At 37.4% G+C, this 16730-nt stretch overlaps 1 protein-coding gene across 3 annotated transcripts in view; it reads right to left on the bottom strand.

The window, feature by feature from the left end:
• Positions 1-10879: 10879 nt before the first annotated feature.
• The window catches only part of LOC119312982 (putative disease resistance protein RGA1), a 6516-nt gene continuing 665 nt past the window's right edge, over positions 10880-16730 (bottom strand). The window contains exons 2-5 of one of the 3 annotated variants that reach the window (XR_005151493.1): positions 12745-16218; positions 11953-12213; positions 11634-11704; positions 10880-11527 (exon numbers count right to left, since the gene is read on the bottom strand). Coding sequence is in view for 1 of the 3 variants with exons in the window: in XM_037588782.1 (XP_037444679.1) it covers positions 12807-16205 (3399 nt within the window). In the remaining 2 variants the exon portion in view is untranslated. Of the gene's footprint in view, positions 11528-11633; positions 11705-11952; positions 12279-12667; positions 16219-16730 lie in introns of those variants that run through there. The other 2 variants (XR_005151492.1, XM_037588782.1) reach the window with 2 other exon arrangements.

Genomic DNA, 16730 nt, shown 5'->3' with positions numbered 1-16730 from the left:
GGATGGGCCCGGTGCCATCACTAATATCCAATTAACTGCTGCTAAATCATCTTTTATCGTAAGATACGTAACAATCTGCACGTAGATGTAGCATTGCTCAATGTGCATGCATGCGCGGCAAATCCAACGTTTACCCAGAGCAATTAGCAGTTATTGTATATTACCTCCGTCCCAAATTACTTGTCTTGGATAAATCTAAGACAAGTAATTCAGGGCGGAGCGAGTACTTACCACAGGCTACATAGAATAAGACTAGACTAAAACTAATCGAGCAAAGTTGTTTTAGTCAGCAATCATGGATTCGTCGACATACGTGCATGCATGTTCACGTGTACAAAGAGAAGCCCCATGATGATAGCTAGGCCGCCCATGGATGCCCATCTTCTGTCGTAAAATCTTCGCTTTTCGCTAAATATTAGGCACCTGGTTTTTTTTTGTTCTCTCGGTCGATTTGCTCGTATGTGCTTATGTTTTAGTTGCGTGATGATTCGTGCGTTCTGTGTGACGTGCTTCCTCTAAGTATATGGCCCAATGTGTATAGAGGGGTGACCATTTTTTATCTCACAGTGGTGATGGGCCTGTTTCCTAAGTAGGCCTATCGTACTACATTGTCTTTTATTTCTTTTCTGAAAATGTATGTCCTTTATTTCAATTTTTTTATCATGTTTCATTCACAAAAGTTTTACCATACTAGACGATATAAGTCATATTTGTTATAAGTAATTTGAAGTTTTATAATTTAGTTTTTGGTTTTTTACTGTTGTTCCACACTCCTTCCTTTTGTTCTGTTTCTTTTAAGTAACTCTACCCAAGGATTCTTTCTTACATAGAACTATTTTGTATTTTTTTCTTAGTTTCAATTTTATTCATCATTTTCTATCTGTCTATTTATCATATTTTTATTTTCCTATTCTTTCTGAATAACACAACTCACTGATGTTATGTCATCCATAAGTCAAACATGTCCATGTATTGTCAATTCATTCATGCTATGTTTTTATTTTTGTATGATGTGTTTCTCTCTCTCTCTCTCTCTCTCTCTCTCTCTCTCTCTCTCTCACACACACACACACACACACACACACAGATGGGGGACACGGTACCATCAACATGAGATGCAAATCATTTTCGCTTTTCCAAGAGACGACTAACCTTCCACGTTGTTTTTTTTCCTTTGGACGCTTAGTATGTCATGCACGTATACATGCAGTTTCTATGCAATATGTGTGCAAAATTATTATTATTATTCTAAAAAATTACAGGACTACATGAATTTTTCTTGCATATTATGAAAACATGCAAGCTATATAAAACATGTGAGCTACTATTTGTCTTAATTTGTTTTATGTTTTCTTTCTTCATTTTCTTTCTTGTTTTAGGTTAATACTAATGCCCTTAATTCACTATATCTTAAATTCACATTGTTTTTTGTTTACTATATGTGTTTGTTTATCGATAAGTAAAATGTGACCAAGTACAAAAAAATCATTTGTTTTTCTCCATTGTGTTAATTTTTCTCGCTCCTTTCTATCATTGTTACGTAGTTTGTTTATTTTTTGCCATTGATTTTTTTATCCTATACTTGTGCACGCGACAACGGTTTACTGATTCAGGCATGTGACACTACTTAATTTTGTGTTAAATATAGAAAATAAAATTTATTTCATAGCTATCTATTAAAATTATAATCTTATTACTAAAGTTGCACAACTTTATGCTTGTTCTTGCATAGTACCAAAGGGTGCAAGCTTTTGTGTATTTCGTGTGCAAGTTTTTAGTATGATCTACTTCCTGCATACAAGAAAAGAACTTGGCAAAAGTTCTATGGCTTGTTCTTATTAGGCATGTCCTTTTTATTGTTGTTGTTTCTTCCTTTGGGGTTAAACCACTCCCATAATTAATACTTCCTTAGAAAGGAAAAAATCACCACTCCAAAATTTATTTATTTCTTGTAAATAAACCTGCTCTTCATTCTCTCCAATTTTTATTTCTGCTTTAAGATAATGCCACAATTAGAATGTTTTTCCTTCCTTATATTTTATTTTATAGCATTTCTTCTTTGAACTGACACCACTCCCAAAATGAATCGTGTGATTTCTCGAGAAAATGACTGGTGCGAAAGTTACGCTACTACATATTATTAGTTCTTGCATATTGTCTAAGAGTGCAAGTTCTAGATGACATGTACAAGTTTTTCTCTAGTTTCATTTGTTATTTTCATTCTTATTTAGGGTAATACTGGTGCCTTTAATTCATTGTACCATAGAATAAAATTTGTGTTTTTTGTATAACTATATTTTTTTTCTATGAGTTAGCTGATATTTTAGATTGTTGGATTTTCGAATTTACTTGTCCATATGGTGTCGGTTTGATGATGCAATCATCTGACTTCTGCTTAATATTATGTTGAAGGTGCTTATATATGGGTCGGCCCATTAGTGTAGGTTCGCTGGTGCCGTGAGAGCTGGAGGTTCGATCATTGTACGTTTTTTTTCTTTTTGTTTTTTTTGTTTTCTTATTTCTTCCTTGGTTTTATTTTGTTTTATGTTTTCGTTGTTATACTTTAGTTTTTTCGTTTTCTTGTTTTTCCTAGGTCTCTCTTTGTTTCTTTAATGGTTTTTATCGGTTTTACTTTTCTTTCTCATTTTCCTTCTCTTTTTTGGCTTTTTCTTTCTTGGTCTGAAATGGTTTTTTGTTTTTCTTTGTTTATTTCTTGGTTTTCATAGTTTTCCATTCTTTTTGCGCTTGTTACTCTGTTTTCTTTTTCATTTTGTATTTCTTTTGGTTTCTCTTATTTCTTTTTCGGTTTCCATTGTTTTTCTCTTTCTTTGTTTCTTATGGTTTTCATTCTACTTTTTCCGAATGTGTCAAGAACATATTTGTAATACATGATTACTTTTTTTCAAATAAAAGTTTAATAGTTTTTGAATGCATGATTACCATTTCTTCATACATATTGTTCACATTTTTTAATACATGGTCAACATTGTTTTCTATACACATTTAAACATTTTCAAATGGTTGACTAAAAATTTTCAAACACAATATTAACATTTTTTCAAACATGGTCACAATGTTTTATACACATTAAAGAGTTTTCAAATGCCTGATTAACATGTTATTCAAATGCAAGATTAATATTTTTTTGGATACATTGTCAACATTTTTTCCTTTATACATTTAACATTTTAAAAATGCTTGATTAAGATTTTCCAAATACATGTTGAACATATTTTGAATACAATACAAAAAATTAAAAAAATGAATACATGTTCACCCTTTTTTTGATACACATCTCACATTTTTCAAATGCTTGATTACATTTTTCAAATACTTTTTTAACATTTTTTTCAAATGCTTGTTTAACATTTTGAAAATACATGGTCAAGTTTTCTCACACACATTGTATATTTTTTGCCTACATTTTTCGTATACACGAGAACCATTTTCTCCATACACATTATTTTTTTTATAATGCTTGGTTAATGTTTTCTGAAATGTTTTACGTAAAGTGTTTTTATAATACATTTACTTTGAATGTTTGGAAGTACAAATAAAATTTATAAAATAAAGAAAAATAAAATCAAAAACGTGAAAAAAACGAGGTTGTGGCCTCATACGCGCCTGGGCGGGCCGATCTAGCGCTGCCAAGGCCCGAGGCTTCCCTACGTCTCGCTATACAAAAGCTCACCGTATTTTAAAAAGTTCATCAAAGTTGAATAAGAGTTCATCAAATTAAAAAAGTTCATAAAATTTGAAAAACGTTCATCGAATCTGAAGCAAAAGTTCATCTATTTTGTGAGATGTAGAAAAAAAGTTCATCGAATTTTTTAAAAAGTTCATCGGATATGAAAAAAGTTCATCGAATTTTAAAAAAGTTCATCAAGTTTGAAAAAAGTTCATCGAAGTTGAAATAAAGTCCATCGAATTTGAAAAAAGTTCATCATATTTGAAAAAAGTTCAGAAAATTGTGTTGAAAATTGAGAAAAAGTTCATCTATTTTAAATTAAATCAAGAATTTTTCCAAAGTTTGTAGAACCAGGAGGAAGAAAAAAGAAATACGAAAAAGGGGGGAAAGAAAAAGGAAACGAAGAGTACCAAGGAAAAAAGACATGAATAGAGTGAAGTCGTCACGTGGGGTTGATTGGCGGAGTGGTTATTGCGTAGTACTGTGAAACAAATAGGTAGATGGGCCGGCCCAGCGCGGAGGGTGGGTGTGCGCCCGTTTGCGAGAACACCTGTAACGCGCGCTTAAGGCGCCGAATAGGAACCAGCCGTGCTGTTGGAAAATCCTATTTGATGCTCTCTGCGTCAAGCAGCCGGCCCATCTCCCACTGTAGGCGGCAGTTCCGGTTTTGCAACCTTCTAGAGTTTCCTAGCCGGTTTTTACCGGTTTGGGGAATCTTCTAGAAGGTTCCCTGAACCGGATGTTGTGTTTTCTTTTCGTTTTTCAATTTTCTGTTTTTCTCTTCCTTCCTTTTTTTCTTTTCTGGTTTTTTTGTTTCCTTTTTTACGTTTTTTTTCTTTTTTTCAAGATTTCATGTTTCAAAAATTGTTCGTGTTTCCAAATTTTGTTCTCAACCTTGAAAATATGTTCATCATTTAAAAAATTGTTCCTGTTTTGAAGTTTTGTTCGCAAATTCGAAATTTGTTCAAGTTTTCACAAATTGTTTGCAAATTCATTTTTTTATTTTTGTTCACAAATTCAAAATTGTCCATGTTTTCAAATTTTGTTTGCATTCAAAAACGTTTAGGAATTTCAAAAAGTGTTCCAGCTTTTCAAATTTATTCACAAATTTATAAAATGTTCATGTTTTCATATTTTCTTCACAAATTGAAAATTTGTTCACATATTTTTTTTCTTTTGTCCACAATAAGTTCGAGAACTCAAGTATGGTTTGAAATTCAAAAAAATCTTGTTTTTGAAAATTGTTCATCATTTCAAAAAACTGTTCCAAATCAAACATTGTTCTTAGTTGTTCAAAAATTGTTCACAACTTCAAAAAATGTTCGCATGTTACAAAAACTGTTTGGGAATTTAAAAAATGTTCCCATTTTCAATTTGTTTTCATAAATTTAAAAGTGTTCGTGAATTTTTAAAAAAGTTTTACTTTTTAGAAAAGTTTGCAATTTTCAACTATTTTTTTTCTTTTCAGAAAATTGTTCGTGTTTTCATAAATTGTTCATAGATTCAAAAAATATTCTTATTTTCAAAAAAATCACATCTTAAAAAAATGTTCATTTTTTCAATTTTTGTTTGGAGTGTCAAAAAATTGTTCACTGATTGAAAAAAGATTGTATTTTCAAAAAAATATTCACATCTGAAAAAATGTTCATGTTTTTAGTTTTGTTCGGAGTTTAAAAAAATGTTTGTGTTTCCACTTTTATTCCCAATTTAAAAAAAATCCATTTTTTAGAAAAATCCCAAAATCAAGAGATGTTTGATTTCCTTAAATTTGGTTAGATTTTTTTGAATATTTCGCGTGTCAAATGTAATTAGTTCCTTCAAAAATTGTGTTTGAATTTTCATAAGGCGTTCGATCTTACAATACAACCTTATTAAATACCCGAGCTAGGAATTGAACAGCAAGCCCCTTCAGGTGCCCTGGTTACTAGCCCGCTAGTTGATTGTGCGGTCGTGGATTTGAACCTGATGCAGCGCATTAATTTTGGGAGTTTTTGGGTGCTATCCCGCTGGTGGGCCGGCCCAGTTCGTTGCTTATTTGTGCGTCGGGACGCTACTCGCCGCAAAATGCGGCGCATAGGAGTTCCCCGAAATCACTAATTAAGGAGTACTCCTTGCGGAGATCACTCCAACTTCCCCAGGGTGCGACAAGTGGCACGCTGCATGTGCGTCACTTGTCGCAACCTGGGAGTTTTCCTTTTTTTCGTAGATCCATTTATTCAAATTGTTTTATCTCTTAAACTGTGCATCCAAATCTCGAACCGTTTTCGCCCTTGGATTCCCCACGTCAAGATCTTCAAAACTAGATCCTATGTTGATAGGTTTTAACGAACTTTTTTTTCATGAAAAAAAATGGACGAAAAAACCGTAAAAAATTGAACCGGGAGCATGGGTTTTTTCTCTTTCCAAAAGAGGCACGCCCGTGCCTCTGACGAAATCACAACCATGCCTCTCGCGGAAGCAAAACCGTGCCTCTCGCGAAAGAAAAAAAAACAGAAAATACGTTTTTTTTGTTTTCGAGGATGCACGGCCGCGACTCTCACGAAAGCACAATCGTGCCTCTCGCGGAAGTAAAACCGTGCCTCTCGCGAAAGAAAAAAAATTAGAAAATATGTTTTTTTTGTTTCCAAGAGGCACGGCCGTGACTCTCGCGAAAGCACACCCGTGCCTCTCGCGGAAGGAAAAAAAAGGCAAAAAACGTGTTTTTTTCGTTTCCAAGAGGCACGGCCGTGCTTCTCGCTAAAGCACACCCGTGCCTCTCGCGAAAACAAAACCGTGACTCTCGCAAAAAAATATTTCAAAAAAAAAATTGGTCGAAAAGCTAGGGAAGAGCGGTGGAAAACCCAAATGTCAAAAAAAAAACCCGGAAAAAAACCGTCTAAAAAGCCAAAAAGCGTGCAAAAAAATGAAAAAACAAAATCCAGAGGGAGCGCCCAGAGCGCGACATGTGGCGAATCACTGAGAGCGCGCCAAGTGGCGCTGATCGTTGCGAGGCTCCCGAATGAGCGCTCGTTAATTAGTTGCTCCCGGAGTTCCCCCGTGCTGGCTATGACCCGATAGCTCATCTCAGCAGAACCCGTTAGTGAGCCGGCCCGGTACTAGCATGTGACCTTTCCAATTTTAGTTACCTTCATTCATGATTCTTTTTGTTAAAAAAAACAAAATTGAAATACTCTTCATTTCCATATTCCAAAAAATAATTTAATTATTTTTTTAAGTGTTCATTGTGCACTAGATATGATCATGCATGGTAAAAAGATGTTTCCACAAATTTTTTGAAATGATGATGGCATTCCAAAAGAAATATTCACGCATTTCAAAAATATGTTCGGGGCATTTAAAAAACGATTATACAAAGCAGATAAATGATCACATAATTTGGAAAAAAAATCGTGCCATTCAATTTTCTTTAGCATTTTTAGGAAATGTTTGTGCATTTAAAAAAAGTCCATGACATTTTTGTGGAAAATGTATATACGGTGGAAAAATAATGTTCACCTAATTTTATAAAAAATAATCTTCCATGGCATTCATATGAATTTTAGTCACATTTGGAAGTTATATCACTTAACAATTGTTCTGCATGTTATAAAAAAATCATGCAGTTTATTAAAAATGTTCAATCTGTGTTAGACAAATCTCCATCATGTATTAAAAACTGTTCAACATGTATTCAAATCTGTTTTAACGTGTATATGAAAAAATTGAAAGTGTATTAAATTATGATCAACGAGTACTCAAAAAAAAAAGTCACCGTGTATCTGAAAATATTAAACCCGTGTATAGAAAATGTTCAACGTGTGCTTAAATACAAGTCAATGCGTATTTGCAAAAAATATAAAAGGAAACTAAAAAAACCAATAGAAAAAACCTAAATAGAAGGAAAGAAAACTGATGAAAATCTATCATTTTTATTACAATAGGCATTTTTTCAGTTATCAGCTTGGGTTGGACGGGGGCCAAGTCCAACCATGGTATTTTCCCTGTTGGCCTTTGTAAAGCCTAGCCGGACCAGAGTGAGCATCAATTCTACTCATCAGTATCTCACTTATTATTCCTCACTTTTCCTACGCATGGTGATTATTATAATTTAGATGTTTACTGAGAATGTAGGAAGCTGCAATTCCACAGGTAACAAGGACAATTATGGCTCACAATACAAGTCGTTAAAGACATGAAAACAAAAATAGGAGAATAGTAAGTCTACAGACGCAACTTTGCCACTGCTACTTCCTCAGCACAGCAGCTTTGCCACCGCAGCAAGTCTAAATAGCTTTGCAATTGGAGCATGTCTCAAGTCGTTTCGTCCGAAGTCGCAGCACAAATAAACACGACCTGCATGGGCCAACTCTTCCCAATTTCCACCATCTCCGACATCTATTTTGAAAATTGTAGGGATCCATTTTAGAGAAAAACATAAAGCATGAAATACATTTGAAATGAAAACCAAGGAGATATAAACTAGAATAAATCTAAACTAATTTTTTAATGATACTGGAAATAGTACTATAAAAGTGGATAACTATATATATTGGTAAACATGGAACTAAGAATTTTTTTGTCATTATTCTTGAATATCTTTGAGAGAACAAAGGAAACAAATATGAAGGTGCATTTGTGGTAGCCATGCAGATTTTATTTCGTTTACGCATGTGACTAGATTTTAAAATGAACCTATTGTAAAATTCACAATATTGTTTTCAAGAAGATTTATCTGAAACATTAGTTCATTCTACAAGTTTTATCTATTTCCTAGTACAGTTATTCTTAGTAACACTTTGCTTTTGTTGTTTTTTAATTAGTTTTTTTCCTTAATTGTTTAGAACTATGGGGATGTGGTTGGCATTGCTTTAATGTAAGCTGGACTTATCTCATGTTTCAACCCTTCTCAACTAGCTACTAGGCATCGTATGTCATTCGCGCATCGACTATGTGCCTGGATATTCTTGACAAACTGTTTTCTCCATAAAGTGTATTAATTGTTATTATTTGCGACAGAGCTCGGCTTATTGGAAATAGGAGCCGAGGTGAAGATACTAGCTAGCATTAGAGGTGGACTTCATAGTTATTTTTTCTGTGAAATAATTCTTGAATTATTCAATCAAGGGATACAATCACGCATGACAACGTCCAAAACGACCTCCAGTCTAGACCCAAGCCATACGGTTGTTCAGCCTTGAGTTCTACCAAAGTTTGCCAAAACATGACTAGAAGAATTACCACTAGGACGAATATGTATAATACAAGAACTACGTTCGGACATGCTATCTATAATCTCTCTTATAAGAAAAGCATACTTGGATATGTTTGTATCTCCGCTCCTCATCATGTTGACTTCATAATTGGCAGCAATCCGATGAGGTTGAAGACATGAATGAAATGTCAAAAGGAATAAAGGGAGGCATTCGTGCAAGCTGTAGGATCGATCCCATTGGTGGCATTTTGCTTGTTTCTATTTTGGAAGATATGGATATCTTTGACCAACAGAGATCGATGCCTCATGAGATGGGTGCATGGGGGAATACTGGAATAGGTGCCACGGTGTGAATCGTTAATTCGAGATGCGCTTGGACGAGTGGTTGAAAACATGAATGAAATGACAAAAGGAAAACGGCATGCTCATATGCATGCAAGTAAAGTTGTAGTAGGATCGATCCCGTTTGTGGCATTTTGCTTGTTTCTACTTTTGGAAGATACATATGGACCTCTTTTGCCAATAGAGATTGTTGATGCCTCAACCGCTCGTGCATGGGTAGTGTTGAACACGTGTTACTAAAGTAGTGGCACCGATGTCCAAGTGAGCATACAAAGTTAACCAAAATGCGTAGGGAGGACCAGGATCGAGTTGACCTATCGGCAACCAGCTAATTATCCTCCGATCTGAGAGAGATGCAGTTGAAAGATGCTTGGGAACAAAATTATTCAGACAGGACCACAAGATATCATCCAGGAACCGTATACGAATGGAGGCCTTTGATCACGACCGTCAATATTCGACGACAGGAGGGACGTGGTGGTGCGTGCGCGCGTATGTATACATGCGTAATGCGTGTAATCTTATTTCTGTGCGCCACCATATTATGTAGGAGTAGATTGATTGAGCCCAGCGCCCCATGTGTACCGTAGCAAGGTTATAGCTTCTTCTCTTTTTTCTTTTCTTTTTGAGGAGTAGCAAGGTTCTAACTAGTTGCTTCCAGAGTTACATACCCTGTTTGCCTCAAGTGTGTTTGTCGCCTGAGATTTGGGTCAAATCATGAGATCATGTTGGATTTGTTCTCTCAGGAGTAGTATAAAGAACATGGTGGCAAGTTTTTTTTTCCTGAGAGCCATTTTCTTTGACGTCCATTTTCGTGCGTAGCGCCTACATTTTTTTTCCCGAGAACCATTTTGCGTACTGTCAGAAGAACCGAATTTCTCGCAACAACGTAACTTAAAAAACTTACATACAAGTCGTGATCAAATTTATTTAAAACGTTTAATGAATTATGTTTTTAATAAAATCAAATATTTTCTCAAATTTAAAAAGCTCATGAATAAAAAATATTCAGAAATTGTAATAAAAATATTCAAGAAATTTGTAATTTTCAAAAAATATTGAAACATTGTAGAATAAAAAAATGTACAAGCTTTAACAAATATTCACAATTTTAGAAAATGTTTAAAAATACTTCAGCAACATATAAAATGTTGCCTTGAAAATAAATCACAAATTTGTTTAAAGAGATCTAAAATTTAAAAATACTGATGATTTTTAATTGTCCATGCATTTTCAAAAATGTTATTAAATTAAAGTAATATTTGATAATTTAAGAAATCAATCCTTATTTTGTAAAAAAATCTTGAATTAAAAATATTTTTAAAGTGTGTGTGTGTGTGTGTGTGTGTGTGTGTGTGTGTGTGTGTGTGTGTGTGTGTGTGTGTGTATAAAGAAAGGGAAAACGGAAAATGCGAAAAATTAAAGAAAAACTAAAACCCATGGAGACAAAGTCATATATAAATGAGAAAATAACCGGATGAAAGCTTTCAAAACCTTGCCAAAACCCGCACTGAAAACCTAAATGGCCGACCCAAGGCATCTATAGAGAGGGTGCGCCTTAGATAGGAGGAAAAGGGCATGCCCAGTGCAAGACGAGCTATCTATGTTTGCTGAATAACACGAGTATTTTTCATAAACAAGAGAAGAATTTCTGAAGTTGGTTCATCTTCAAGCTGGTAAACGTGCATCAACCAGCTTGCGCTCAGATCTTGTGCAGATTATATATCAAGCACCCGAATAGAACAGACGGCCCTTGGAAACAATCTGATCGAATCCAAGGTAGGATTAATTGTTGCACTTGCATGTACTAGGAGTGTAACAAGAGCTATATATGTGTGGGAACACAACAAAACTGCTAATCGGCTAGTAATCACTGACAAAGCTCGCGACGGTTTGCCGACCAGGTCGTCTGAACACATCAAGGACAGCGCGAAGAGCCATGGTCGCCTTGCCGACATGGCCGAGTCTGAATTTCGGAAGAATGAGTATTTTTTCATGAACAAGAGAAGAATTTCGGAAGTTGGTTCATCTACAAGCTGACAAACATGCATCAACCAGCTTGCTTTTCAGATCTTGTGCAGATTATATATCAAGCACCCGACAGCGTGTAACAAGAGCTATATATGAGTGGGAACATAACAAAACTGATGATCGGCTAGTAGTCACCTACACAGCTTGCTGACCAGGTGGTCTGAAGTCTGAACACATCAAGGACAGCGTGAAGAACCATGGTCGCCTTGCCGACATGGCCGGATCTGAATCCTCCCTCTTTCTTCCTGTACAACATGTTGTTTACCTCCCCTGAGCTGCACCATACACACACACATACGCCATCAGTCCAGTCTGTATCGGTTCAGTTTGGTACACGACATCAGTTCCAAGGTATGAAGCAAATGCAGATGCAAAGCTTACCGGTCGTGCTGCTCCAGGCATAGTCCACCGTCAGCGGTGCCATCTGGATCAAACATCCCGCCGCGCATATCCTGCAACCAGTTCGTGGCACCTTTTCTCAGATGCAAGAATGTATATATATAACAACTCTCATCGCAATACTAGAATTCTGTTTTTGGCACAGAACTGTCAGGAATCAATCAATGTTGGATTCTCGCACGAGGTGGCAAACGAAAGGTGTATAATTGTCAAACTAAATAGGCCTGACAGTGTTCCATTTTCAACATACCCAGCAACAACGGTTCAGTTAGTACCAAAGGTTCAGCAACAAGTTGACTACCTTGGTGAGGACGATCTCTTCCAGATCGGAGTCCGAGAGCCCAACAGCAACACAGAAGACCGGAACAGAGTCCGAGAGCCCAACAGCAACACAGAAGACCGGAACAGAGTCCGAGAGCCCACTTACTCCTTGGTGCCCTTCATGTGCGCGCGTCGTCAGTCTCCTACTCCTTGATCTCCCTGAGCTTCCCTTCCTCAGGAACTACTGACTATCCTGGGTGCACTCTGCACCAGCCAGCCAGAGTTTATCCATGCACCATATCTGCGGGTCATGCATGGAGCAAACGATCTTTAGCACACCATGCTGCAACCTTGCTTCCCAGAAGACTGACAAGGGTTCCACATCACAAAGTATTAGAAACTAGTCACAGAAATTGGAATCTGTAAAGTAAATGAAAGAACAAAACAGGAATTGGAAAGGAGAGATTGCAGATATAAGTGCCACTGTTCGTTCATACTAGGAATGATTGATAGAATGCCTAGGCCTAGCAGACATGAATTTTAGCACCAAAAAAATAAATGAAAACAAATCAATTCAGCCCACAATTTCCAGAATTACAAAATAAAGTACTGTAATCAACACCTAGACCAATCAACAATTTGCACAATCAACAATTTGCACAATGTTTCTAATACTTCCACCTTTTGGTTGGACTAGCTGCCAAACCATTGGCAACCATCTAACAATGTGTATCACCGAGCTGCAGATTCTAACATTTGTGGTTCTGTAATGGATCCTCTTGTAATATACATTCAAATAGTACAAACTAGAGAGAGCAGAAAGCATGCTTACAGAGATACGTATTATTTGTAGTACAGAGGCAGAGACAAGCAGTGGGAACAGATACATGGTACTCAAATTTGGTGGTTTGAAGACGATGAAGCAGCATTAATTGACAGGTTTTGGACTGTCTTCCCATTAAGCCGAATGTATGGAACATGAGAGATGTTCAGCCAATCTGATCCTCCAGGTTTGAAATTGTCTTCCATGACGAAGCCATCCATAATCAATTCTTGGAGGTTCTGTGGCACAACTCCTTCCAGCGACAGGGGTTTTGTCTCCCTGATACTAAGTACTTTTAAGGAGGTAAGTCTGTTTAGTGTAGAAGGGAGTCGTTGCAGAAAATAGCAGTAAGCAAACTCGATTTTTTCGACAGATATTAGTTGTCCAAACCACTCCTCCTGCTCTGGGGTAAAATGAAGGGCCTCCAGATAAACGATGCACAGAGCACACACTGAGGGGACAAAAAAGTTCTTATTTAGCAAGCTAATATCTGTAACTATACTGCTAAGATGAAGTAAATCCTGCTCATCTTGTCTAACCGATTGGTCTTGTAATTCAGTAAGAATGCCAGGACAACCAAGAACATCAATATCCCTGAGGTTGGGAAAACATTGTAGCCCATCAATCAAACGTAGAGATCCACATTTTCGAAGATGTAGATAATCCAGTGACTTCAACTGATGCCCAGAGAATAGCAGTGGGTGATCACAGTAAGATATCCTTAATTTTTTGAGACATGCTAATAGTCCTACATATTGTGGGAGTGCCTTGGCAAAGTTCCCACAAGCTGAAATGTTAAGTTCTGACAATGAAGACATGGATGATAGGTTGGGCACTTTTTCCAGTAAAGGACAATTGTGAAGTTCAAACCTTGTGAGATGTGGAAGGAGAGGGCCATGATCTTCTTCTGCATGTGACCAATCTATCCAAGATGTCATCGAAGAAACTTTGAAGTCCTCCAAATTTGGGAGGCAACCAAAATGTGTTCCATCAACATGCTTCACCGATGGCAAGTTATCAAGAGTGAGATGCTTGAGTGAAGCGAATTTTCCAAATGGCGGAAGTACAGCTAGAAGTCGGCAGCTTCCAACATGAATAGACTGCAGTTTTGTGAAGATGTGGCCTTGCAAGATCCAGCTAGGTAAAGTTGTGGCCCCGTAACCTTCGATCATGAGCTCTTGAAGATTTGAGTGTGGCTGCAATCCTTCAAGTACATCTTTGGATACATTTCTCCCCTTCAACACCAAGGCTTCAAGGTGTTTCTTCCCAATCATATTGGCATCGGCTGCCTCAAGTGTGTTCTTAATGACGTGGATATTGCTTATGCAAATTTTCCCAGATAGCTCTTGCATGTTTTTCAATTCATTTATCATGAATCCGTTTCTCTTTCCAACACTGAAGTTCTCCAATTCTTGAAGTTGACTCAGTTGCCCAATACCAGGAATCAAAGAGAGAGCTGTAGCGTCAACATACAAGTGCCGCAAATTGGCGAGTGTATTAACACTTTGAGGAATAGAATTGCGGGTATATCCACGGAGGTATAAAGCATGAAGATTACAAGGGAAGTTGCGCAAATTATTGACTCTTGTGAAAGAAAGATCAAAGAACCTCAATTTCTTTAAGGATGAAATGTGGGCAGGCATATTTGTCAGCACTTCCAAATAAGATAAGTCTAAAACTCGAATGCTTCTTGAGTTGGCTAACATATTGTCAACAACATCACAAATTTCAGTACTGTCACAATGACCAAACAGTAAGATTGTCCGCAGATTTTTATACTTGTTGAGTTCATGAATGTGCAGTTGATTACTAACTTGCAGAGCCAAATGGCGAGCAGTTGGTGATGCTCTGCGTGAGGTCTCTTTGTGGAGAAAACATTCATATGAAGAAACACCAATTGCCAGAGCCCGTACTAGATCGTGCATAGTGTACCTCCTTTTATCAAATGTAGCCTGGAAAAATGATCTTTGCACAAGTTCATCAAACAATTTACCTCCAACGTCCTCTAATCTAGTGCCACCAGATTCGCTTTGTTCAATGAAATCGTGAGAAATCCACATATTGACCAATCTATCTTTATCAAACAAGTAATTTCCTGGAAAAATCGAACAGAAAGCGAAGCACTGCCTTTGTCTAGGCTGTAGATCTTGATAACTAATTCCCATGTATGGAAGGATTTCACAAAGAACTTCACTCAGGTCCCACCAATCGCTCTCAAGGATGCTTCTCCACTGGTGTATGGTAAATCTGGATCTTAACAGATTTCCCATTACTTTTGCTGCTAATGGCAAGCCATCTAGTTTTTTTGCTATTTGCTCACCAATTAACAGAAGAGTCTGATTGTTCTCTGCCACAGGACCGGTGGTGCCAAAAGCATAATACTGGAAAGCTGACCAAAAACTCTCCCATGGCAAAGGTGCTAGTGGAACTTGACACATTGTTGCTACTGTGTCTGCAACCCTTTTGCTTTGTGTTGTGACAAGAATTACACTTCCCGGTACTTCACCAGCTATGGCAGTAAGCAAACTACTCCACTGATCACACATCTCATCCCAAACACTATCAAGCACAAGAAAGAATCTTCCATGCCGGATGACATTTTGAATATTGTTGACAACTGTCTCTAGACTATCAGCACGGTCAAAAGATGAATCATTTCCTTTAATGGAGCACAACATCTCCTGCAACGTCCTTTTCACTCCGAAATGTTTTGAAACATACACCCATGCTCTGTGCCCAAAGTGACCCTTCACATTTTCATGATTGTAAATGACTTGAGCAAGGGTTGTCTTCCCAACCCCGCTCATACCAACAATTGGGATGACATCAATACCACCAATGGTGTACCTTGCCCCATGTTTTGCTCTTATGCTGCTGGATTCTGGTTCAGAGCCAGATGAACCCAAAATAATTCTCAGTATCAACTCTAGAACTTCATCGCGTCCAAACAGCTTGACATCAACTGGAACACGAGAAGTAGTCTCTCCCCCAACTCCCTCCTTGATGGATGATGAACTACTCTGCTTTAAGAGCTCCAGAAATGTGTTGGAGGTTGCACAGAGGTGATCTAGCTTCTGCACAACATATTCAAGCCTTTTCATGCTCTCATCAGGTACAACCAAACTTTTAAGGGCCCTAATCGACGACGAAACGAGCTCGCTCATCTTGCGCTTTCCGAGGACAATGTCTTGACAGTCAAACTTGTCAAGCACATCCTCAGCTTCATAGGCAGCATCATGGAGGTTCCTTAGCCACTTGGTAAGACTAGTGCTGGTGATAAGCTGGTTATCAGCGACCTCGGTGATGGCCTTCACCATGGTGAGGCTTGTGTGGAGTTTGGTCAAAAGCTCTTCAGTAGCATGGCTCAGATTATAGTTGCTCTCAAGGAAGTCAATCACCTTGTCAACAGCACGCTGGATAACTGCTGATGAGAAGCCACCGGCCACCTGCTCTGCAGCTGCAGACATCATGATTCGAACCCTGCAATAATGATAGAACCTTTTATTCCATGTTTGTACTTTGTATGCAGTTGTAGAAAACTGTCTCCTGTTAAGGGATAGATGAACAGATAAACTGATAATCTCAATCTAGCAAGAGATCTTGACTTGACTAGTTGACTGTAAGGATTACTTATTTCAAGCACTTTGCTTCGAGATGAATTTTCTTCATGTATGAGTTAGCATTTATATATTCTATCGCCTCAAAAAATGAGGGAGGAAAACTTAACTCAGATGCAATCTTCTCAAGAAATGAGCAGATCCAAAACACAATGGACTTGCAACAGAGCATGGAAGGAATTAGGAAAAAATTAGTAAAATTTGGCTTCAACAGATGCAATCTTCGCAAGAAATGCTTAATTTAGCATCACAGCTTTCACAATGAAGCGTATCTAAGTTTTCCTGATGAAATTCAGGAGCTCCCATGTCAGACTGTGAGTACCCAATCCGACCCAGCTCCTCCGGCAATCTTCTTCTAGGTCGCCCGTGCGCAGCATG

This window comes from Triticum dicoccoides, chromosome 5B, assembly GCF_002162155.2.
Source record: "Triticum dicoccoides isolate Atlit2015 ecotype Zavitan chromosome 5B, WEW_v2.0, whole genome shotgun sequence".
NCBI classification, from domain to species: domain Eukaryota; kingdom Viridiplantae; phylum Streptophyta; class Magnoliopsida; order Poales; family Poaceae; genus Triticum; species Triticum dicoccoides.
The sequence above is the reverse complement of the archived record's forward strand: the minus strand, read 5'-3'. Positions and strand labels throughout refer to the sequence as shown.